At 47.7% G+C, this 26,017-nt stretch overlaps 1 protein-coding gene across 6 annotated transcripts in view; it reads right to left on the reverse strand.

Moving 5' to 3' along the window:
• TTC19 (tetratricopeptide repeat domain 19) overlaps positions 1–26,017 on the reverse strand; it is a 97,640-nt gene that overhangs the window by 19,716 nt on the left and 51,907 nt on the right. For all 6 annotated transcript variants that reach the window (XM_073565359.1, XM_073565358.1, XM_073565361.1 and 3 more), the window contains 5 exons: positions 23,229–23,285; positions 21,907–21,968; positions 19,683–19,777; positions 8,369–8,523; positions 4,989–5,151 (listed from right to left, as the gene is read on the reverse strand). In XM_073565359.1, the coding sequence (XP_073421460.1) occupies positions 4,989–5,151; positions 8,369–8,523; positions 19,683–19,777; positions 21,907–21,968; positions 23,229–23,285 (532 nt within the window). The remainder of the gene's footprint in view (positions 1–4,988; positions 5,152–8,368; positions 8,524–19,682; positions 19,778–21,906; positions 21,969–23,228; positions 23,286–26,017) is intronic.

Here is a 26,017-nt window from a genome sequence, read left to right on the forward strand (position 1 = left end):
CTAGCAGATCTACGTCCGGGGTTCCCAAACGACGGCAAAGCTGAAGAAATACCTCCGGATGTAGGGACCACTCTCCCGCCGCGAGACCCTCGCGACTGAGAAAATCGGCGGCCCAGTTGTCCACGCCGGGAATGTGCACCGCGGATATTGCCGGGACTGAAACCTCTGCCCAAAGAAGAATCTTGGACACTTCTGCCAGGGCTGAGACACTCAGTGTCCCCCCCTTGGCGGTTGACATATGCCACCGCTGTGGCATTGTCTGTCTGAATCCGGATAGGCAGGCCCCTGAGAAGTGTCTCCCAATGAACGAGAGACAGATAAACCTCGAGGACGTTGATAGGCAGGGCTGACTCCTGAGTTGACCATCGACCCTGAACAGTGTGATTGCGGAACACTGCTCCCCAGCTGAGGAGGCTGGCATCTCTTGTCACAAACTGCCAGTGAATGGGGAGGAATGACCATCCCAGGGAGATGAGAGGAGACGTCAGCCACCAAATGAGGGACTGCTTGACCTGGTATGAAAGACGAAATGGACGGTCCAGGGAAAGAACAGACCTGTTCCACCGAGACAGGATGGCGTGTTTGAGAGGTCTGGAGTGAAATTGGGCAAAGGGAACCGCCTCTGTCGCCGCCACCATCTTTCCCAGGACTTTCATTGTTGTCCGGAGAGATGGAAGTCGTAAGTCGTATGATCTCCAGCGATCGTACATCCCGCTGCAGCGAACAAATCTTTTCTTATGGTAGAAAAACCTTCGATCGACGAGTGTCGAACAATACATCCAGAAACACAAGATGTTGTGTCGGAACAAGGCAGGACTTCTTTTTGTTGATGAGCCACCCGAAATTGGACAGGGTGTCGAGGACCATGGTAAGACTTTGGCGAGCTTGATGAAAGGATGGAGCTTTGATCAGAATGTCGTCGAGGTACGGAAAAAGAACGAGACCTCTGATTCTCAACAAGGCCATCAACGCTGCCATGATCTTTGTAAATACTCTGGGTGCGGTGGCGAGACCGAACGGCAGAGCAACTGGTAATGTTCCTGGCGAATTGCGAAACGCAGGAATTTCTGATGGCCGGAGAATATGGGAACATGTAGATAGGCATCGTGAATGTCTATTGAACACATGAACTCATGCGTCTCCATGGAAGCGATTATCGACCGAAAAGACTCCATTCGGAAATGATGCAGTCGGGCGGACTCTCTTGTTGAGTAACTTGAGGTTCAAGATGGGGCGAACTGTACCGCCTTTTTTTGGCACCACAAACAGGTTTGAATAAAACCCTATGAAACGTTCTGATTCGGGAACGGGCACAATCACTCCGGAACTGAGGAGAGAGGCGATGGACGCAAAGAACCCCGGAACTAAGGCAGGGTCTTTTGGAGGTTGGGACTCGAAGAAACGATCCCGGGGACGAGAAACGAACTCTATCTTGTATCCTGAAGATACAACTTCCCTGACCCAAGGGTCCTCTACTGAGGCTAGCCAGACGTCCTTGAAGAAAAGGAGTCGACCTCCCAATTGGGAGGGACCCTCGGGAGTTCGTTGATAGTCATGCTGATGTGGACCATCCAGATCTACACCTGGAGGGTCTGCCCTGGGAGGAGTGAGATCGCCAGGAGGGAGTGGGTCTGAAGGACACCTTCTTTCTATCCTGGCGTGCCTGCGGTCTTTGTTGGTTAGAGAAGTTCTCTGCCGTATTGAAACGGCGGAAAGCTCGAAAGGCCGAAACTGACGCCTTAGCAGGGGTCTGCGAGGCTTGGACTGAGGGAGGAGGGAACTCGTGCCTCCAGTGGCGTCCTTAATAATCTGGTCCAGCTGGGATCCAAAGAGACGCGCTCCCTGAAAAGGCAGATTGGTAAGAGATTTTTAAGAAGACAAGTCCGCCTGCCAAGCCTTAAGCCAAATTGTACGTCGGATTGCCACTACGTTGCTTGACGCCTGAACAGCGCAAGACGTGGCATCCAAGGAAGCAGAAAACAGATAATCCCCTGCATGGGAAATCTGGTTGGTCAGATCGGCCAATTGCTCCGGTTGGGCCTTATCTAGGATGCCCTTACGGAGATCCTCTGCCCAAGTGGCTATGGCCTTTGCTACCCAAGAAGAGGCAAAGACTGGACATAGCGCCGCTGCAGCCGCTTCGAATGCTGACTTTGCCAAGTATTCTATAATTCTACCATTAGAATCCTTTAGTGATGCCACACCTGAAAGCGGGAGAACCGTGTTATTAGAAAGTCTGGACATGGGTGCGTCCACCGATGGGGAAGCAGACCAGTTGTCAGTGAGCTCTTTAGCAAACGGATACAGCACGCCGAGGCGCTTCCCTCTTTGAAATCGCCTGGTCAGATTTTCTCTTTCCCTGGCAAGAATCTTGCCAAACTCAGAGTGGGAAGCGAATACCCTGGAAGGTGTTTCTGCCCGTCTGAACGAAACCTCCTGATCTGAGGATTTCGCAGGGGAGTCAGATATTTCGAAGGTGTGGTTAATTTCCGCAATGAGGTTCTGTACTGTAACCTTCATGTCCACGTCCTGGTCAGAATCCAGCTCTAAAATCCCTTCAGAAGACATATCTGAGAACGCTTCACCTGACTCGGGTGAGGAGGCACGGGAGGGCGACTGCTGGGAAGGACTAGGTGGAGATGAGAGGCCAGGAGAGGATTCCGGCCGAAGATCCTGCCTGGGCCTTTTGAGGCTTCTGCTAGCTGGCTCAGATGGAACATCTTGCGACCCTGCAGAGGCGTCCAGGGGCAACTTATCAAGAACGGCCACTAGGGACTGAGACACCCTGGTGAGGTTTACCAAAGATTGTGAAAGAGACGAGGCCCAGCCAGGAATGGGGGGTTCGATTTCACGTGGTGCAGTAGCTGGCTCCTGGACGGCATCATGCTGAATGGGATTGCTGCAGTCCAGGCAGAGGGGAGTAGGCTGTCCTGAGGGAAGTTTGCGATTGCAAGAGGAGCATGCGAAGAACTGAACTAGGGTGCCCGCGGGGGCCGGCGGACGGCCACGTTCAGGCTTAGAATTAGACATGGTGAAGAAAGAAAAGAAGAAACCTGCGGAAATGCCAGAAGGTTGGGGGACAGAAAGGCAGAGTAGGGTGTCAGTCTGCAGTTGCAGAACTACTCAAAGTCCGGTGTCCCCAACAAGAGACGGATTAGGCTCTTGTAAAAGGCAGGGGTCCAGTAGGGAACGCTGTCATCCGCTTTGTGTCCGGCTGTCAGGCTGTAAAGATGGCGGCAGCCTGATGTGAGGAAGAAAAACGTGGCTTCAGGGGTAAGAAGAAGGGCGGAGCTAGACGCCTGCACCAAAAGGAAAACCGCCCTCCCCTTTCCAGCCACAAGACTAGAGAAGCGGTGGGAGGGCTTAGGCACAGGCGGGAGCGCAGCCGGCCTATGAGAATGAACGGGGGGCGTGGGCGCGACGGGCGCGAAGGTCCGAACTGAAGCCAGGGACTAAATTTGAGACGGCGGCCGCCTGTCAGCACGGAAGAAGACCCGCACCGCAGCCGGGCCTAAAAGGAATGCGGTGACCATCGGGAGGCGTGCGAGCATCTGCGGCGCTACATTGGCGCCGCTCCCAGGCATTTTGCAGTTTCTTGCTCCGGTGCTCCAATAAAGGTACCTTCTTCATCCCACGCTGTCTGTTCATCTTTTACATATTCGCGCCTCGTCCAGCCGACGGGCTCTGGTGGGGGAGTGGGTGGGAGGCGGGGGGCAAGGACCATCCATTTTTGCTGGCCGTCCCGTGCTGAGCCTGCGGTCCGCCCGGAGGACTATGAGGATATGGGGTGACAGTACACACCGTACTCATAGCCTCTTGTGGGAGTACAGTTGTGACTGTTCACACTGTATCCCTCCGGAAATCTGAAAAGGAACGACGCACATAGAGGTAGATATGGGTCCAATGAAAGACCCGTGTCCACATCCTACGGACACTGAGCTAAACTGAGGACTTTCCTGCCGGTCGGTGGGGTGTACACTGCGGAGGAGGATCTAACCTTTTTTTGTGCATAGTGTCAGCCTCCTAGTGGCAGCAGCATACACCCATGATCTCTGTGTCCCCCAATGAGGCGAAAGAGAAATATATTTGAGTGCTTGGAAAAATAGTTTCCAGAATTACAGATCTTGTTTTTTCATTTCATTTTTACATATGTGTTTAAAAATAATAATTAGGCTGGTTTCACATTTGCGTTTGGAGGCGCAGCGGACGCTCGCCGTGAAGCTCCGCTGCATGCGGCCTGCGTACCCTATCTTTAGCATTGGGTACGCAGGCCACGCGCAGGTATGCGTTTGCCGCCGCATACGTCGTTTTGACGGTGGGACGACCTACGTCAAACGCAACGTATTGTATTTTGGTGCGGTCGCCGCACTGTCAAAACGATGCATGCGGCCTGCGTACCCAATGCTAAAGATAGGGTACGCAGGCCACAGTATTTTGTTTGTGTTCCGGGATATAGTGTATCGGCGCATGCACAGTAATGATTATCGGCTTTATCCACAGTCGGGCAAAGCATACTGCGTGTGCGCGAAACAAGATTGCTTTGTGCACGCGCGAACTATGGAGAAGAACTACTCTAATACCGGAGAAGATCGCAGACGGGGTGGAGAAAAAAGAAGAAACATCGGACCGGACCCAGGCCATTTACATAGGCCTCCAACATCCAGTGACAGAGTCCCTTTAAACCGAGTTGCTTTGTGCCTGTTGGTGGGTGTACACTGCTGAGTGTCAACCTCCTAGCAACAGCAGTATACACCCATGGTTACTTGTGTCCCCCAATGAAGCGATAAGAGGATTTCTCCACAAGAATGCTGCTGATATGAGGCATACAGGTTGGACTAGTTTCAACATTCTATCACCTGTATGCCCATAGTAATGTTATAAATGTCCCAGGCAGGTGACAGATTGCCTTCAAATTTACACAAAGATGATTTTAGTATGTGCCGTCTTTTACCATTTTTCATCAGTGTTGCTTGCACTGTAATATATACCTTGGTGTAAGAGGATCATCGCCATGTTGCCAAGTATAACATGCTGATTGGGGTGCTCAGTCTGTTGTGCTGCATCAAGTGCTTGTTTTACATAGGTATAAGCTTCTTCAAAGCGGCCCTGAGCTTCCAGCACTGTCGCCAGGTCGCTGAGTAATGTCACAGTCTGCAAAAGAGCAACCCAGAATGATGATGAGAAGGGTATAACTGGCATACATTATACAGAAATGCCCTGCAACTAGTGATGAGCGAGCGTGCTCAGATTAGGTGTTATCTGAGCATGCCCGGGTGCTAATCGAGTGACTTCGGCGTGCTCAAATAATATGTTCGAATCCCCGCGGCTGCAACAACACTGCTGTTGGTCTCCTGAAATGTCTTCCACTTCAAAGACTCAGTGGGTATGCCGGGGTCTAAAAGACGTCGTGTGCACGTACCCTAATAATGCGTAGAGATGGTTAATGTTACATACACATATCCCACATTGAATACAGCTTATTCACACACGTCCTGAAATCTGAAGCTAAAAATGCATGTATATTACGGCATGTTCTTATTTATTTTACTTGCTTTTAATGCACATTCATTTCCGCAGCGCTTTACAGACATTATCATCACTGTCCCCATTGGAGCTTACAATCTAAATTCCCTATCACTTTGTCTTTGGAGTGTGGAAAAGAAATAATTTTTTTTTTCTTACCGTAAAATGTTTCTCGTAGTCTTCATTGGGGGACCCAGAACCATGGGATAGTCTGCTGCCACCTGTAGGCTGACACTGTTATTGCAATTAAATAAAATTGGCTCCTCCGCAGCAGACTATTCCTTGCCTGATGGAGCCAGGCTTCCTCAGTTTTTTGAGAAAGCAATAGGTAAAAAGAATTAAGGCAAGAAGAAACATAATTGTTCAAAGGCCGGAGCTGTGACCCCCAATGAAAACTACGAGAAACAGATTTTAAGTAAAAAAAAAATTAAAAAAAAAAAAAAATCGATTTTTCTTGTTTATTTTACTGGGAGACACAGAACCATGGCACATGCTAAAGCTGTCCCTAGGGTGGGATAGCATTAAATTTCATACTGTTACTATCTGGTCTTCCGCCACAACTTACGTGGAAATTTGGGGTACTACAGCCTGCAGTATCATCCTACCAAAGGATTTCATCTGCCGAGGCAAAAGTGTGCACCGATGCCCAAGTATCTGCTTTACAGAGCTGATGACGAACTGCCAAGGAAGCTCCTACCACTCGCATAGAGGGCGCCCTAGTCCTAAATGGGGCCACTCTGGCCTTAGCTTTACAAGTCTGGGCAATAGCAGGCTTGATCCAGCGGGCAATGTTCGCTTGAGAAGCTGCTTAACACTTTCGAGGCCCCTGTGGTATAACAAACAACGAATCAGAACGCCTAACGCTAATAAATAATATTTTACGGCTCTAACAACGTCCAAGCTGTGCAGAGCCTTCAGAAGAGATGGTGCCGGACAAAAGGAAGGTAAAATAATATCTTCAGCAAGGTGAAAACTCTAAACTTCCTTTGGGAGAAAAGATGGAACCGGCCTCAACACTACCTTATCCTGATGGAGAATAAGGTATAGGACGTGACAAGACAGAGCTGCAAGCTCCTAAACACTCCTAACAAAAGTAATGGCTATATGGAACACTACCTTATAAGAAAGAAAAAGCGCAGAGATCTCTCTCATTGCTCAAAATGCGCAGTCTGCAGCCACAGAGAGGCGTCCACTGCCGACACCAAACTTTTCACCACTTCCCTTAGCATTCCCAACTGCTATGGATCCAGGACGGATTCTGAGTGCTGAGGGGAGCTAGGAAGGGGAAAAGTAATCTGGCGCCTACCCTGTGAAGGTGACTGGTAGGAGGAAGTATCCCACGGCCGCTTGGACCACTTTAGTTACTGGCCATATTGGTATGGGCTGGCTGGAGAATCCGACCCACTCACAGCAGCGATCTGAGCTCCCGGGGTGGCAGTAGTTACCGGCAATCGTTCCACAACAGTAACCTACGTCCTGGACACCCTGGTTAGTTTGGCTACAGACTGGGCTAAATCACAAGCCCAGGCAGGAGGGGCCACATTCTTCTCAGCTGTCATAGAAGGCCCCTGTGGGGCTACCAGCAAGGACGCAGGAGGGGGACAGGCGGTACCATAGACCACAGAATGAAAACTTACTATTACAAGTCACACAAGCACAATGAGTGTCAAGTACTGACGGCACTAATGGGCGTGCACAGCCCTCTCTAGACTCAGGCATTATGAGTGATAGACAAAAGACAGAAAGAAAAAAATGGAAGACTCCACTAAACAGCCTAGAATCAGCCCCCAGTAGCCAACAGCCTAGCATATCCATGAAGCAAAAATGTGTGTCCCCTGTGAGTTTCCTATCTCACCAGGAGGAAGCCGCCGAGGTGCTTCTGTGCTCCACACCATTTCATAGTACCGCCACAGAAGGAAGGGGCGGAGCTAGAGAGGAGGGAACCTGGTGTGCTGGGACACTGCTGCTGATAGGCTGGGAGATAAACGGCGGCCAATTGGCTGGAAACATCCAGCCCAGTGATTTCCCTAAACCTCATGCCACACACCAAGACAACATCCCCGCTAGCTACCAGAATCCAGCCGCCGCTGGGATGGCACACTTCCATTCACTGCCAGTCTATCCCTGACCTACTAAGGACAAGGTACCAGCTGAATAAGTAGAACCCCCAGCAGCAGCACCTACCCTCTGCACAACTCCTGGCAACCTCCAACCTAGGACCATAGAGGAGTTGGGGAGAGGGAGGTTGGAAACAGGCTTATGACAGGGATATACTTACCTGTTTTGAATCTCCAGATCCCCTAATTTTCTGCTCTATGCACGTGGACATGTGGGGCAGCGGGAAGAGCTAGTTGGCTTACGGACCTTCGCACCAGTACCTGCATTGACTTTGTCAAGGTTTTTGGTCCTGCCACGTGAGAGGATACGGACTGAACAATTACAGCCTGTACTCGCCGTCGCTATGTGGGTGGATCAGAGTGCACAATTACACAATAAAATGAATGAGAAAACAAGAGAACCCAAAGAAAACCCACAAAATCTTAGGAGAACAACAAATGCCTGGAAAATGTTTTCCTTGGTGAGATTTTAACCCAGGAGCCTAGCGCTGCAATGCTAACCACTGAGCCAACAATCTTATTTGGTTTTGTATTAAACTTACCGTAGAATTTTTCATAGTCCAAGATCAGTGTTTCTTATGGATAATTCAGCAATATTTCCTCAAAGGGAATATACCATATTAATACTACGCTATGTATGTGAAATATACATGACCATACGGTGTCAATAATCATACCAACTAATATCAGGGCCTCTAGGGTCTTTTTGGTGGTGGCTTTGCAATCACCTGTGGGTGCAGCTCTCCTTGTTCCTCTCTACAGATCTGCAGGGCTCTCTCGTACATGGTCTGGGCATGCAAGAGCTGTGAATTGGCTAGTAGGTAACGTGCATAAGAATCCAGACACAAGCCTAGAAGAAGCCGCGTGTTTGTCCTTTCTTCTGCTGTAAGAAGCAAATAAGATTATTTAAAACACAAACAAGAATTCTGGTTTTCTTAGAAATCACATCTGTCATATAAAAATGAAGGGATTTCAATACTATATACATCACACAATACTATGTAAGTGGTAATAAAGGCGACATAAACCCAATGATTATCACTACTGATGGAGCAGTCTGATAATGCACAGCCGGGTTGGGTGTGACGCAGCGTGAGAGCGTGTGCAAGTGGTCCCCCAATATAAAGATGAATGATTAAAGGGGTTGTCTGTGTCCCTTTTCAAGATTGTTCCCCCATAAGCTCAGGATGTAAAAAAAAAAAAGAAAAAAAAAAAAAAGCAAACTGAGCTCTTACTCTCCTTCCTGGCACCAGCGCTTCATCTTGCCACTGCACTAAAGTGCCGATGTCACGATGCCAGCGCTGCAGCCAATCACTAAGCTCGGTGGACATGACAGGAGGGTGACTATACCTATTTGGGTTTTTTTCCTACTATGAGACTATGGGGGGGAATAATCTTGAAAAGGGCACAACCTTTTTAACCAATTGCAGAAATAAATGATCCATGCGCATATGACATTACAGGGATATTTCTGGATGTCCTTGTGCAGAAAATCACATGATCGACAGGGAGGCTGCTGGGTCTTGGTTATGACCTAGATCAGCTCTGCAGAGCATGTTAGTTAGCTATATTTCCCCTGTAGCTAATATGCCAGCCCCACTTACAAGGATGTAAGAAATTAATAAAATAATGTAATGGTAAAATACTCCGCAAAGGTCTTACAGAAACGTGACTTGCATAATGAGTACGAGAAAAAGAGGAAAGAAAACAAAATAAAGAAAAAAATATTGACCCACCCATTCCCCAAACAGCTTCTATTCTCGCCCCGATGAACCAAAATGATCCACTAAATAAAAAGTACAAGTGTGGAAAGAGGACAGAATTTTAAAAATACAGTATATATATTTTGGTGGCATTTTGTTTTTCAACATTTTTTCTTTTTGTACTTTTATCCTGATTTTTCTTATTATTTACATTTCTCGTTCGCCTTATTGGGGGACACAGAGACCTTGGGGTGTATGTTGCTGCCACTAGGAGGCTGACACTATGCACAAAAAAAGTTAGCTCCTCCTCCGCAGTGTACACCCCACCGACCGGCAGAGAATTCCTCAGTTTAGCTTAGTGTCAGTAGGAGGTGGACACGGGTCTTTTATTAGACCCATATCTACCTCGTTGTGCGTCGTTCCTTTTCAGGTTCTACGGAGGGATACAGAGTGAAAAGTCACATCTGTACTCCCACATGGAGTCTGCAAGTACGGCGTGTACTGCCACCCCGTATCCTTGCAGTTCTCCGCGTCAGGACCAGCCAGACGGACGCCGACACCAAGACGTGCCAGCGACTCCAGGGGTCCTTGTCGCCAGTCTCCCTCCCACTCGCCTACCAGAGCCTGTCGGTTGGATGAGACGCAAAGACTTCTTCAGACAGGTAACGGATCGTGGATGGGTGAGTATTAGGCCCCGGCTTCATATTTATTTTCCTGGCTGCCCATTCCCGACGGTCACCTCTTCAATGGCACAGGGGACCCCGGTTGTAGGCGCTGCGGTCGCTCGCAGTCGCCACAAGCCTATAGGCAGCTCAATGTTGCCGGGCATCCCCCCCCCCCCTTTCTGGGGACAGGGAGCACAGGGTTTTTTTCCCTATTGGGAGCGACTTGCGTCTGCGGCGTCCCTCTTTTTCGGACCTCCGCGCCGACCCCCTGCTGACAGGCGGCCGCCGCAACTAATTTAGGCCCCGGCTTCAGTTCGGGCCTACCGCTGCGTCGCGGCCACGCCCCCCGCCCCTTTCTTCTAAGCGGGCTTCTCTCCCGCTCTTCCCAGGCCCTCCCACCGCCTGTCCTTCACCTGCCCAGCCTGTCATTGGCTAGAGGGCGGTGAATCATTAACCCTGCGTGGTGCTCCGCCCTTCCTCCTCTCCTAAGGTGCGCTTTTTCTCAGGACGGCGCCATTTTCCCAGCCTGTTAGCCGGGCACCAACTCCTCACTGGACATCATCTTCTCCAGCTGGTTTTTTGTCAGGAGGGCTGTCGGCCGGATTTCGCTCTGACCTGCATCCACTGACAGGTCGCAGAGCATCGCTTCTGGGGACACTGGACCGTGAGTAGCTCTGCACTGCAGACTGACCCTTCTCCGCCCTCTGTCCCCCAACCTTCCGGCATTACCTCAGCTTTTCACTATGTCTAAGTCTGATCGTACCCGCTCTACCGCCCCCCCCTGCACTTTAGTCAAGTACTTTGCATGTTCTTCGTGCAATCGCAAACTTCCCTCAGGCCAGTCCACTCCCCTCTGCCTGGATTGTAGCAATCCAATTCAGCCTGACGCCGTCCAGGAGCCATCTTCGGCCCCAGGTGAGAGTGAGCCCCCCATGCCTGGCTGGGCCTCCTCGCTATCTCAATCAGTGGCAGACCTCACCAGGGTGTCTCAGTCCCTGGTGGCCGTTCTTGATAAGTTGCCCCTGGACTCTTCAGCAGGGCCAAGCAGGTCCCAAATTGTTCCATCTGAATCAGCCAGCGGTAGTCGCAAAAGACCCAGGCAAGATTCCCAGCCGGAATCCTCTCCTAGTCCCATCTCACCGCATAGCCCTTCTCACCAGCCTCCCTCTCGGGCCTCCTCTCCCGAGTCAGGGGAAGCGCTTTCGGACAGGTCATCTGAGGGGATTTTAGAGCTGGATTCAGACCAGGATGCAAGCATGAAGGTCACAGTGCAGGACCTCATTGCTGCGATCCATCATACCTTCGATATTGCTGACTCCCCTGCGAAATCCTCAGATCAGGAGGTTTCGTTCAGACGGGCAGAAACTACCTCCAGGGTTTTTCCATTCCCAGTTTGGGAAAATTTTTACCAAGGAAAGAGAGGATCCGACCAGACGCTTTCAAAGAGGAAAACGTCTCGGCATACTCTACCCATTTGCTAAAGAGCTCACGGACAACTGGTCGGCCTCTCCCTCGGTCGATCCGCCCGTGTCCAGGCTATCCAATAACACGGTTCTCCCGCTTTCAGGCGTGGCGTCCCTAAAGGATTCTAATGACAGGATTGTAGAATCCCTGGCGAAGTCTGCCTTTGAAGCGGCTTCAGCGGCGGTGTGTCCAATCTTTGCTTCATCCTGGACAGCAAAGACCATAGCCACGTGGGCAGACGACCTTCGGCAGGGCATCTTAGATAAGGCGCAACCGGAGTATTTGGCCAATCTCGCCAATCAGATCTCCCATGCTGGGGACTATCTTCTCTCCGCTTCCTTGGATGCTGCATCCTGTGCAGTTCAGGCGTCAAGCAACGTTATTGCAATTCGACGTACAATTTGGCTAAAGGCATGGCAAGCGGACTTGTCTTCAAAAAAGTCCCTCACTAACCTGCCCTTTCAGGGGGTGCGCCTCTTTGGGTCCCAATTGGACCAGATTATTAAGGACGCCACCGGAGGCACGAGTTCACTCCTCCCTCAGTCCAAGCCTCGCAGACCCCCACTAAGGCGTCAGTTTCGACCCTTTCGGACTTTCCGCCGTTTCAATACGGCGGACAACTCCTCCAGCCAACAGAGACCGCAGGCTCGCCAGGAGAGAAAGAAAGTTTCCTTCAGACCCACTCCTTCCTGGCGACCCCACTCCTCCCAGGGCAGACCGTTCAGATCTAGATCTGGACGGTCTACTTCAGCATGACTATCATCGGGCACGCGACGGGCCTTTCCAATTGGGAGGTCGACTTCTTTCCTTCAGGGACGTTTGGCTGGCCGCCGTGGAGGACGCCTGGGTCAGGGAGGTCGTATCCTCAGGATACAAGATAGAGTTCGTCTCTCTCCCACGGGATCGTTTCTTCGAATCCCGGCCTCCAAAGGATCCAGCCTTGATCCCGGGGTTCTCTACAGCTATCGCTGCTCTCCTCAGTTCCGGGGTGATTGTGCCCGTTCCCGAATCGGAGCGCTTCACGGGGTTCTACGCGAACCTGTTTGTAGTGCCGAAAAAAGACGGCGCAGTTCGACCCATCTTGGATCTCATGCTGCTCAACAAGAGGGTCCGCCTTCGCCACTTCCGCATGGAGTCGCTTCGCTCGGTCATCGCCTCCATGGAGGAGCAGGAGTTCATGTGCTCAATAGACATCCAAGATGCCTATTTACATGTTCCAATTTTCTCCGGACATCAAAAGTTCCTGCGCTTTGCGATTCGACAGCACCACTACCAGTTTGTCGCACTGCCCTTCGGTCTTGCCACCGCTCCCAGAGTCTTCACGAAGATCATGGCTGCGTTGATGGCTTTGTTGAGAGTCAGAGGCCTCGTTCTTTTCCCGTACCTAGACGATATTCTGATCAAGGCTCCCTCATTCCAACAGGCTCACCAAAGTTTGTCAATCGTCCTGGACACTCTTTCCAATTTCGGGTGGATCGTCAACAGGAAAAAGTCCTGTCTGGTTCCTACCCAACGCCTGGTCTTTCTAGGTCTTCTGTTCGACACTCGTCGGTCAAGGGTCTTTCTCCCACAAGAAAAGATTCTCTCTCTGCAGCAGGAAGTACGATCGCTGCAGACCTCGCGATTCCCATCCCTCCGTACAGCCATGAGGGTCCTGGGAAAGATGGTCGCGGCGATAGAGGCAGTTCCCTTTGCCCAATTTCACGCCAGGCCTCTCCAGCAGGCCATTCTGTCGAAGTGGAACAGGTCGCCTCGGTCCCTGGATCGCCCTGTCCATCTTTCTTACCGGATCAAGCGGTCTCTCAACTGGTGGTTGTCGTCACCTCTCATTCTATCGGGTCGATCCTTCCTTCCCATTCACTGGCAGATAGTAACCACAGATGCCAGTCTCCTCGGTTGGGGTGCTGTGTTCCGCAACCACACTGTTCAGGGTCGATGGTCGGATCGGGAATCAGCGCTACCAATCAACGTTCTGGAGATTCGAGCGATCCATCTTGCTCTGGTCCACTGGGAAAGGCTCCTCAAGGGACTGCCGGTACGGATTCAGACAGACAACGCCACAGCGGTGGCATATGTCAACCGCCAAGGGGGAACACGGAGTGTTTCAGCCCTGGCGGAGGTGTCCAAGATTCTTCGCTGGGCGGAGATTTCCGTTCCGACAATTTCCGCGGTTCACATTCCCGGCGTAGACAACTGGGCCGCCGATTTTCTCAGCCGCGAGGGTCTCGCGGCGGGAGAATGGTCCCTACATCCGGAAGTGTTTCATCTGCTCTGCCTTCGGTGGGGAACCCCGGATGTAGACCTCATGGCGTCTCGCCTCAACAGGAAAGTCCCACAATTCGTGTCCAGGTCTCGGGACCCTCTGGCAGTGGGCGCCGACGCCCTGGCCGTTCCTTGGTCCCAGTTCGAACTTCCCTACCTGTTCCCTCCTCTGCCTCTTCTTCCCAAGCTGTTGAAGAAGATCAAGGCAGAAGGACTTCCGGTCATTCTCATCGCCCCAAATTGGCCCAGAAGGTCTTGGTTCGCGGACATTGTCAACCTTCTCGCGGACGCCCCCTGGAAGCTTCCAGACAGAACAGATCTGCTGTCTCAGGGTCCGATTTGCCACCCCAATTCTCGGCCGCTAAATTTAACGGCGTGGCTGTTGAAACCGAGGTTCTGAAACGAGCAGGATTTTCCGACCACGTAATTCAGACCATGATCCGAGCCAGAAAGCCATCATCTTCCAAGATTTACTACCGTACTTGGAAGGCCTATTTCACTTGGTGTGAGACCAATGACGTCGCGCCCATGGCCTTTTCGCTCCCTTCAGTCCTAGCGTTTCTTCAGGCAGGATTGGATGCGGGGCTTGCCCTCAGTTCCCTGAAGGGTCAAGTTTCGGCGCTGTCCATTCTGTTTCAGAAAACGTTGGCTTCCCGTCCTCAGGTTAAGACCTTTCTTCAGGGCGTGGCTCACACGGTCCCGCCGTACCGGGCGCCCGTGGATCCATGGGATCTTAATCTGGTTCTTGAGGTTCTGCAAGGTCCGCCCTTTGAACCCCTCAGGGATATTTCCCTTTCTCTCCTTTCTTGGAAGGTAGCCTTTCTGGTGGCCATCACCTCCGTCCGGCGCGTGTCGGAATTGGCAGCTCTTTCGTGCCGCTCTCCCTTTCTGGTTCTCCACCAGGATAAGGTAGTTCTGCGGCCTCCGCCCTCGTTTCTTCCGAAGGTGGTGTCCTCGTTTCACCTCAACGAGGATATCGTGCTACCGTCCCTTTGTCCGAATCCAACTCATCCCCGAGAGCGGTCCTTGAACAAGCTGGACCTGGTTAGGGCGGTAAGAGTCTATCTGTCTAGGACGACTTCCCTGCGAAAGACAGAGTCTCTTTTCATTATCCCTGATGGAGCGCGGAAAGGTCACCCGGCGTCAAAAGCCACCATTGCTCGCTGGATCAGATCGGCTATCCTGGAAGCCTACCGTGTTAAGCGTCGCGGAGCCCCTCCGAGTATCAGGGCCCACTCTACTCGAGCAGTGGGTGCCTCCTGGGCGGTGCGCCACAGAGCTTCCGCACTGCAGCTTTGCAAAGCTGCAACATGGTCATCGGTTCACACGTTTGTGAAATTCTACAGAGTCCACACCTACGCTTCGGCGGACGCCAGCCTAGGTAGACGGATTCTGCAGGCAGCGGTGGTGAGTCCGCTGGCCTGATGGAAGTTTGTTTCCCACCCCAGGGACTGCTTTGGGACGTCCCAAGGTCTCTGTGTCCCCCAATAAGGCGAACGAGAAAACAGGATTTTTGGGTTCCTTACCGTAAAATCTGTTTCTCGGAGCCTTCATTGGGGGACACAGCACCCTCCCATGTTTTACAGCTCCTGTTCTTACTTTGGTTGAATGGTTACAGTTGAGTTGTTTATGTTGTCAACCTATTCTGTTACTTCTCCTACTGCTTTCTCACTAACTGAGGAATTCTCTGCCGGTCGGTGGGGTGTACACTGCGGAGGAGGAGCTAACTTTTTTTGTGCATAGTGTCAGCCTCCTAGTGGCAGCAGCATACACCCCAAGGTCTCTGTGTCCCCAATGAAGGCTCCGAGAAACAGATTTTACGGTAAGCAACCCAAAAATCCTGTTTTTCCCTGACATCTTTAAAAAAAAAAAAAAAAAAAAAAAAATTCATTTAACCCCTTCACTACCAAGGGTGGTTTGCACGTTAACTACCGGGCCAATTTTTACAATTCTGACCACTGTCCCTTTATGAGGTCATAACTCTGAAACGCTTCCGTGGATGCCGGTGATTCTGACATTGTTTTTTCGTGACATATTGTACTTCATGTTAGTGGTAAAATTTCATTCATATAACTTGCGTTTATTTATGAGAAAAACAGAAATTTGGCGAAAATTTTGAAAATTCCGCAATTTTCCAACTTTGAATTTTTATGCCCTTAAATCACAGAGATATGGCACACAAAAAAGTTAATAAGTAACATTTGCCACATGTTTACTTTACATCAGCACAATTTTGGAACCAAAATTTTTATTTGTTAGTAAGATATAAGGGTTAAAAGTTGACCAGCGATCCCTCATTTTTGCAACACCATTTTATTTTTACGGACCACATCACATTTGAAGCCACTTTGAGGGGTCTATATGATAGAAAATACCCAAAAGTGACATCATTCTAAAAACTGCACCCCTTAAGGTGCTTAAAACCACATTCAAGGAGTTTATTAACCCTTCAGGTGCGTCACAGGAATTTTTTGAATATTTAAAAAAAATTAACATTTAACTTTTTTTCACAAAAAAAATTACTTCAGGTTCAATTTTTTTTATTTTACCAAGTGTAACAGGAGAAATTGGACTGCAAAAATTATTGTGCAATTTGTCCTGAGCACGCTGATACCTAATATGTGGGGGGGAACCACTGTTTCGGCGCATGGCAGAGCTCGGAAGGGAAGGAGCGCCGTTTGACTTCTTCAATGCAAAATTGGCTGGAATTCAGATCGGACGCCATGTCGCGTTTCGCGAGCCCCTGATGTACCTAAACAGTGGAAACCCCCCAAAAGTGACCCCATTTTTGAAACTAGACCCCCTAAGGAACTTATCTAGATATGTGGTGAGAACTTTGAACCCACAAGGGCTTCACAGAAGTTTATAATGTACAGCGGTACAATTAAAAAATCATATTTTTTCCACAAAATGATCTTTTCACCCCCAATTTTTATTTTCCCAAGGGTAACAGGACGCTAAAAGTTATTGTGCAATTTGTCCTGAGTACGCTGATACCCCATATGTGGGTGTAAATGACTATTTGGGCACATGGCAGAACTCGGAAGGCAAGCAGCGCCATTTGACTTTTTTGGCTGGAATTGAGATCAGACACCATGTCGCGTTTGGAAAGCCCCTGATGTACCAAAACAGTGGAAACCCTCCACATATGACCCCATTTTGGAAACTAGACCCCCCAAGGAGCTTATCTAGATGTGTGGTGAGAACTTTGAACCCCCAAGTGCTTCACAGAAGTTTATAACGCCCAGGCGTGAAAATAACAAAAAAAATTTTTTCCACAAAAATGATATTTTTGCCCCCAAATGTTTATTTTTCTAAGGGCAACAGGAGAAATAGGACCCCAAAAGTTGTTTTGCAAATTGTCCTGAGTAGGCTGATACCCCATATGAGGGGGTAAAACACTGTTTGGGTGCATGGCAGAGCTTGGAAGGGAAGGAGCACCATTTGACTTTTTCAACGCAGAATTGGCTGGAATTGAGATCATATGCCATGTTGCGTTTGGAGAGCACCTGATGTGCGCAAATAGTGGAAACCCCCAATTCTAACCCTAACCCTAGCCCTAACCCTAGCCCTAACCCTAATGGGAAAATGGAAATAAATACATTTTTTTAATTTTATTATTTTTCCCTAACTAAGGGGGTGATAACGGGGGGTTTGATTTACTATCTATGGCGGTTTTTATGTTTGACAGCTGTCGCACGCTAAAAGACGCTTTTTATTGTAAAAATAGTTTTGCATCACCACATATTGAGAGCTATAATTTTTCCATATTTTGACCCACCGAGTCATGTGAGGTCTTATTTTTTGCGGGACGAGTTGACGCTTTTATTGGTATCATGTTCGGGCATGTGACGTTTTTTGATCGCTTTTTATTTCATTTTTTGTGACGCAGAATTTAAAAAAACCAGCGTTTCATGAATTTCTTTTGGGTGGTGCGTTTACGCCGTTCCGGGTGCGGTAAAATTTATAAGGCGGTTTTATTCTTCGGGTCAGTACGGTTACAGCGATACCTCATTTAGGTCTTTTTTTATGTTTTGGCGCTTTTATGCAATGAAAACAATTTTATATAAAAAATAATTATTTTTGCATCACTTTATTCTGAGAGCTATAACTTTTTTATTTTTTCGCTGATGATGCTGTATGGTGGCTCGTTTTTTGCGGGACAAGATGACGTTTTCAGCGGTACCATGGATATTTATATGCGTCTTTTTGATCGCGCGTTATTGCACTTTTTGTTCGGCGGTATGATAATAAATCATTATTTTTTGCTTCGTTTTTTATTTTTATTTTTTAAGGGGTTCGCTTAAGGGGTTAACTATTGGGACAGTTTTATAGGGCGGGTCGTTACGGACGCGGCAATACCAAATATGTGTACTTTTATTGTTTTGGGTTTTTTTTATTTCCAAAAAATGAATTTATTGGGGAATATTTATTTATTTTTTTAATTTATTTGGCGATTTTTTTAAAATTATTTTTACACTTTTTTTTTTTATTTTTTTTTACTTTATTACAATGTCCCAGGTGGGACTTCACTGTCCTGTGACAGATCACTGATCTGTCACATCACAGATCACTGTGACAGATCAGCGCTTTGCAGGCACTGAGGAAGCCAGCTTCCTGCAGGCCCCCGGAGGTCCCCGTCGCCATATTGGATCCGGGGGCCTGGAGGAAAGGAGTCCCCCGCAGCAGCGCTGCACATTGCGCTGCCGTGGGGGGCTCAGGGAAGCAAGGAGGGAGCCCCCTCCCTGCCGATGCTTCCCTTTAACCCCCGGTACACCGCGATCGTGTTTGATCGCGGTGTGCACGGGGTTAATGTGTCGGGGGCGGTCCGTGACCGCCCCTGACACATTGTGCCGGGTGTCAGCTATGATAATTAGCTGACACTCGGCCGCGATCAGCGGCGCTCACCACGTGGGCGCCGCTGATCGCGATGACGTAATATTCCGTCCATGGTAATTAGGTCCTTGCCACATGGACGGAATATTACGTCATTTGTAGGTAAGGGGTTAAAGGGTTTTTCCGGTCAAAACCAATAAGTCTGCAGTTACTCTGTGTGACTGCAGACTTATGAATCCCCCCAGCGCACACAGTGTGCGCTGTGGGGATTCGCCGGTTTCAGACCCAGGAACGTAGGAAGGGTGTGTATAAGTTATACATACCCCCCGGCCAGTGGGCGCGACCTCGCTCTCCATACTCTTGAATTCATAAGTCTGCAGTCACAGAGAGAGACTGCAGACTTATTGGTTTTGACTGGACAACCCCTTTAAAAGTGTCATAGAAATGAAGCACTATAACATGAAAAAAGGTAAAATTTCTTTAAATAACAGAAGTAAAAAAAAAATGCCTAAAACTTATATGTACTAAAATAAGAATAAAAATGTGTCTGTGGTGAACGGGAGACAAATAGTCTGGTCTTGAGCAGGTTAAAGGGGTTGTACTTGATTAGAAAAATATGTCTTGTCTTCTCTCATACATGTTTACAGGTTGTGTCTGGCATCGCAGCTTATCCCCATTTTCTTAAAAAAAAAAAAAAAAAAAAAAAAAAGGGGGGTGGATATTCTGTACTAATTAATTTGTTTAGATACCTGTAGGGCAGTTGGAGATTCAATTTTCTCATACAAAGCTACTTATCCCCATGAAAAGCAAATTTGATAATTTGGCTCTCGGCAGACACCACTAGAGGGAGCTGTCTGCATCCTTTCTTTTTTTTATAGGCTAGTATAAATAAGCCTCTTAGCCCCTTTTCTACCAGGCAAAAAAAAGCTCAAATTGCTATAAAAATCCGGGATATTAAAAATTATCACAAAATTTTGTACTTAAAAAATTCTATTAAAAGATGAAGATTTACTTTAAGTAACTGAAATATGTATAATTGTATAGAGAAGTAATAGTCCCTCTCTTTACCAGTGGTGCAGCTAGAAGGTTCGTACATTAAACATTGATCTTACCTCTCAGCATCGCCGCAGATAATTCTTTTTCCTTCTCAATTTTTTCATCCAGACTCATAATGCAGAACTGGAATCCTGCTACCGCCAAATCATTCCTGTGGAAAAGAAATCAATATGTGAGAATAGTTATCACACCCTCAGGTGTCCTCTACTCCTGCGGGATACATGGTGCAGAAGGGTCCAATTTGTAGTCGGTGCATTTACACAGCACAATTATCCAATGAACGAGCAAACCGTTTCATTGAGTGAAATGACTTTTAGGCTTGGTTTAGCATAAAAAAATGACCTATTGTTTGAATCTTTATTAAATAAACAAAATTATTAAACCTGCAATTTTTACATTGGCCACTAGGGCTTTTTTTAAGACTTCCTGTCCTTTCAGGAAAGAGTTTTCAACAGTCTCCTTATCATCAGAGGCAGGATTACAGTGAGCGGTAAGACCTCTATACTGTATACAGCTGATAATATACGATCCACCTTTCAGAATAGGCGATATCACAACTCACTTGCTCCCTCTTCCTTCACAATGACTTTTGCACATGCTCATGAAATGCTTCAATACAAAAGACAGGGACAGAATCTGTTCTTTGCAGCTAAAGTACATGCGGTATTTCTTGAAACAACAGGAAGTTTGTCTAAAAAAGTCCTAGTGGCCAATGTTGAAATTACAAAATATCTATTGGGATTTTTTTTAATTCAGATTGTGATATGTAAAAAAAAAAAAAAAACATAGCACAAAACCCCGATTTGAACAATAGATGATTTTCAGTTTCCTTTTAAAAAAAAATCATAGTTCTCGGCAGCACATCTAGTATAAACAGGCCGTATGCTGCCGAAACCATGTTATTCTATGCGCACGTAACGCTCTACTAGCGAACATTCTATGTTCATCAGACACGAGGACGGCCTCTCTAAGGCCTGTTTCACATTTCCGTTTTTTGACGTCCGTCAAAATCCGCCACTTTTCGAAAAAAACGGATCCGCCCCTTTTTTGGCGGATCTGTTTTTTTCCCCCCCATAGACTTACATTAGCGGCAGATTTTGACTGACGGTCGTTCGTCTCACCCATTTTTTTACGGATCCGTCTGAATTTTAGCGGTTCCCTGGCGGAGGAGACGGACTCTGAAACGTTTTTCAGAGCGACGGTCCGCTAGTTTGTATTGCGCATGCCCAGCAGATTTGATTTTAACCCTGAATAGCGTTCTGCAAAGGCCATGAATAAAATAAAATAAAAATCTCTCTCCCCTTTAAATTTCACCCTCTTCCCGGCTCCAGCGGATCCGTATACATAACGGATCCAGTGGCATCAGTTTGGCCCATGACGGAGACGGATCCGTTTTTTCACCGCCTGGCAGATTTTGTCTGACCTTGAAAGACGGAAATGTGAAACAGGCCTAAACAGACTATTAACGACTGATCGGCTTTATGTAGCTGACGGCGACTGTTTACCGCAGCGGCGACAAGTGGTAACGAGCTTTTAGTGTCCGGGAATGACACCTTTGAGAATAGATAACAGGGATCTTGTTCTGTGATTTCCATGAATGCACATGCTGCTGGAATTAGCTGACAAGGACAGGATTTACACAGACGCTCCCTGTAACTATGGCTTGGCTCAAACGGAGATGTGATTGCAGCAGCCTTTAAAAGGTTACGCCTATCCAAATATGTAGTTCAGTAGGTGTAATAATAATATTACCAAATACCTCCAATTAGGAATGTAGTATAGTTCTTCTGATAAGCTATGTCGCTTTCCCCATTTAGAGCATATATATCCATGAGTATGACCACTGACATAGGGATAGTTAGTTCTTCGTGATCAAAACCATGGATACCTAAGCTTCTGCAATGCACTGCACATGGGGTAAGCGACATAGTGAATCAGAAGAACTATACTACATTTCTAATTGGAGGCATTTGCGAATATTATTATTACACCTGGGAATACCCCATTACACGTTAATGTTTGACTGACTTTTCCTATTGAAGCACCTTACAGGCATGATGGCTGTCTCAGAAGGAGACACCATACTAATCCAATGCAGTGGCCCCTCCATTCTCAGGATTCATGAGGTCCAGAGGTCAGACCCTCACTAATCATAAATGAATGGGACATCCTAATGTCATAACTAAAAAACATGGGGTACTCCCTTAAATATTCAACACCTCAATGAATTATGGGGTTACACACTGGTTTGTGGCTGGAATGCAGTAGAGAGTAACTTACTGGTTACGAGCAGCGTAGATACTGGCCATTTTCAGTGAAATCTCAATAAATGAATTGTCATCCTGTTGGAACAGCAAAAAACATATATGCATGAGGCATAGAACAAAACCCTTATGTTATTTGCCTTTTAGGTGACTTTTCAGAATAAGCTATAACACTATAATAACAGTATCTCCGGCCAGTATGTGACTTGTACTCGGCATCATTGCTCTCTACCTCTACATTAGCTGCTATGTCTCCCACACACAGACATGAGGGATTCCTGCTCTCCAGTTCCTTTGCCTCACATGTAGCCTGCAGCCTGGGAGACATCATAAATGAGAACTGTACATTCATTTATGGAAAGTTTGTTGAAATGACAGTGATCATTTAAGTACAATTTTCCCCATTACAGAAGGTGAAGACGATTCAGTTGAATTTTCCCCTCTAGCTTCTTACTTATATAAAAGTGACACATTCTTACACTTTTATTCTAAATAATCAAATCAACCAAGGTGTGACAGTAATTTACAGTTAACAGGAATCTTTCAGCAGGTTTCTGCTATGTTGTCTGAGAGCAGAATGATGTAGGGGCAGAGATCCTGATTCCAGTGAGGCGTCACTTAATGGACTGTGTTTTTGTTTCAATAAAATCAGTGTTTTATTACCATTAGATTATCACTACAGGACTCGGTGTCTCATGCCTCTTGGTCCAACCACACCACCCAGCACTGATTAGTATCTTTCTGTCAATATACACTGTACACAGAAAGCTGTCAATCAGTGGTGTAGGTGGGGTTAATCAGAGAACTATCTAATCTGTAGCAGAAAAACACTGATAGTATCAAAATGACAGCATACAGCCCAGTAGTAAGTGATACATTTATGGAATCAGGGTCTCTGCCCCTACATCATGCTGCTTTCAGAGTGCACAGCACAAATCTGCTGATAGATTCCCTTTGACCTGACAGTTGTTTCATGCTACCTGAATAACAGGCAGCACTAATCAGACATAGGGTTTTTTATGCCACTGGGATTTGCCCAGGACAAGGAAACCTGACAGCTGCCATTATTTGGGCAATGTGAATCAGAGATTCAGACGCTGCTGCATTTCAGAGGAAACATACATTTATAAACTGGCTGGGGAAAAAGTCTCTCTGGTGACTAGTCCAAGAGGTATGATGCCACAGCGTTTCAGAGTAAAACATGCCTTGCTGACATAACAGACCCGGACTCATGCTACCCGAATTCTGGCAGCGGTCAGGTTCCCTTATCCATGCTTCCTGCACTATGGGCTGCATTAATCAGCCGTCAGGGTAACATAATTTAATTGAAAAACGTACCTGTTTGACTCCGCCATCTATCATGTATACCAGTGTGGTCTTAAATAACTTCTCTGCCTATTTTTCAAAAGAAAGAAAAAAATGTTATTCAGTGGCTTTAGAAGGGATCAGTCACAAGAATACGATGACCTATATTATAGCACATTTGGAACCGCCGGATCCGTAAGAGTTCAATCTATCAAAATATAAAATTAATTAATTCATATTAAATCACCCATAATAAGTGCAATAATTAAATCTATGCAAGACTGGTTTGCCAAGTTATTTTTACTGCAAAATGTACAACCTAAAATCAAACCCAAAATACAATGGCAGAATTTGATTCTATGGCATACAAAGCCAGAATAGATTTGTTTTTCAACATTTCACTGCCTCTAGAGAGAGGAAAATGAATTGAACTCTAGCGCCATCTATTGGATGTGGCAATATCGACCCTTTAGTGAGCCTTGTCACGTGACTTAGGGTAAAAGGCCAAATCAGAAACTCTATTTGCAGATACATGTTTGGGAGTGTGTGCCCCTCATCAGTGTATAGCAGAAGATTTGTTTTGGCTCGGTGAGAAGCTTCTAACTGTGAGTCTAAGGGGAAACGTGGAGAGTGCGAAGCCGGCATAAGGAGACTTATCGACAATGCAATGCTCCTCTGGGGATTTAAATAACAAAATAGCCCCTAAAGAGAAAAACAGGACTTGAACTCTAGCATCCCTTTTTGGAGTATAGGGTATATCAATTGGTGTTATTCAATTCTACAACTTGACCCACAAAAAAAAGAGGGATTTTGGTTTTCTTACCGTAAAATCTCTTTCTTGGAGCCTTCATTGGGGGACACAGATTACCATGGGTGTATGCTGCTGCTGCTAGGCGGCGGACACTATGCAAAAACAAGAAAATTAGCTCCTCCCCGGCAGTATACACCCACCGACAGGCACCAAGTACCTCAGTTGGTGAGAAAGCAGTAGGAGAAGCAACCAAAAACTCTCAACATATGTACCAACCAAACAGGGAACTCAAAGACCCAACACGGTACAACATAAACAGGGAGGGTGCTGTATCCCCCAATGAAGGCTCCAAGAAAGACATTTTACGGTAAGAACCCAAAATCCCTCTTTCTTTATCGCTTCATTGGGGGACACAGATTACCATGGGACGTTCCAAAGCAGTCCCGAGGGTGGGAACAGCAATAAAGGAACGAAAGAAGGAAGGGCTTAGGTCAGTCGATGTGCTACCGCCGCCTGCAGAACCTTCCTACCAAAAGCAGACGAGGCCTGGGTATGAACCCTGTAGAACCTCGTGAAGGTGTGCAAAGACGACCAGGTTGTGGCTCTGCAAAGTTGTAAGGCCGAAGCCTAGTGTCGCACAGCCCAAGAAGCCCCTACAGCCCGGGTGGAGTGGGCTCTCACTCCCAGAGGGGGCCGTTTTTCCTGAAGTCGGTAGGCTTCCAGAATGGTAGAACAAATCCAGCGAGCGATTGTGGATTTTGATGCCGGAAGCCCTTTCCGGCGACCTTCAGAGATGACAAGCAGGGAATCGGATTGGCGAAACGAAGCGGTACTGGCAAGGTAGACACGCAATGCTCTCACTACATCCAGTTTGTAGAGCCACTTTTCCAGAGGGTGAGCAGGCGCAGCACAAAACGAGGGAAGAACGATATCCTCGTTAATGTATCAATACAAAAAATGGTGGGGGGAACAAGAGGCGCAATAGTGCCCTATCACTAGTGACACTTGAAGTTTGAGCGGTATAATACAGTTCCACTCACCTATTCCAGTTGTGTAACCCACAACTGGCTTGAGAGCATATCACAGAATCAGCTGCTGCAGGACCTCCACCAACCACTCGCATGTGGAAAAACCTTCAGAAAGTTGTGGGAAGCAGGGTGTGTTGCAGTCCGCGCTGCCGAGATTTACAAATCACCTGGGATGCAAGATGTTGTAGCAGTGTACTCCTTTATTTCCTCCTACGCGTTTTGGCGCCCTTCCTGGCACCTTCCTCAGAGATATCCCTGAGGAAGGTGCCAGGAAGGGCGCCGAAACGCGTAGGAGGAAATAAAGGAGTACACTGCTACAACATCTTGCATCCCAGGTGATTTGTTAATCTCGGCAGAGCGGACTGCAACACACCCTGCTTCCCACAACTTTCTGAATCCTCGTTAATGTGGAACGGGGATACCACTTTTGGAAGGAAGGAAGGAACTGGTCTGAGAACGACCTTATCCTGGTGGAGGATTAGGTACGGAGAACGACAGGATAAAGCCGCCAGCTCAGAAACTCTCCTGATGGATGTAATGGCGATTAGAAAAGAAGGGACAGAGGAATGTCCTTGATAGGTTCGAACGGCGCCTTTTGGAGAGCGGCAAGAACGAGATTGAGATCCCACGGATCTATCGGAGAATGATGAGGAGGAGCCAAATGGGCGACTCCTTGCAGAAAGGTCTTCACCTGCGGTAAGGAGGCCAGATCCTTTTGGAAGAGAATCGCCAGAGCAGATACCTGGCCTTTGAGGGTACTGAGGGACAGGCCCGCATCCAAACTGGACTGGAGAAAACCAAGTATGGATGGAATGGAGAATGATAATGGAAAAACATCGTTATCGTCGCACCATCGGGAAAAAGCCTTTCAGTACCTATGGTAAATGCGGCAGGAGGCTGGCTTCCTAGCTCTGATCATGGTTTGAATGACCCGGCTGGAAAAACCTGATTCTCTCAGAATCGCGGCCTCAACGGCCATGCCGTTAAACTCAGAGACTGAGAATTCTGGTGGTAAAGGGGGCCTTGAGAGAGAAGATCTGAAC

This window comes from Dendrobates tinctorius, unplaced genomic scaffold, assembly GCF_039654945.1.
Source record: "Dendrobates tinctorius isolate UK_male_01 unplaced genomic scaffold, ASM3965494v1 ptg000016l, whole genome shotgun sequence".
NCBI lineage: Eukaryota > Metazoa > Chordata > Amphibia > Anura > Dendrobatidae > Dendrobates > Dendrobates tinctorius.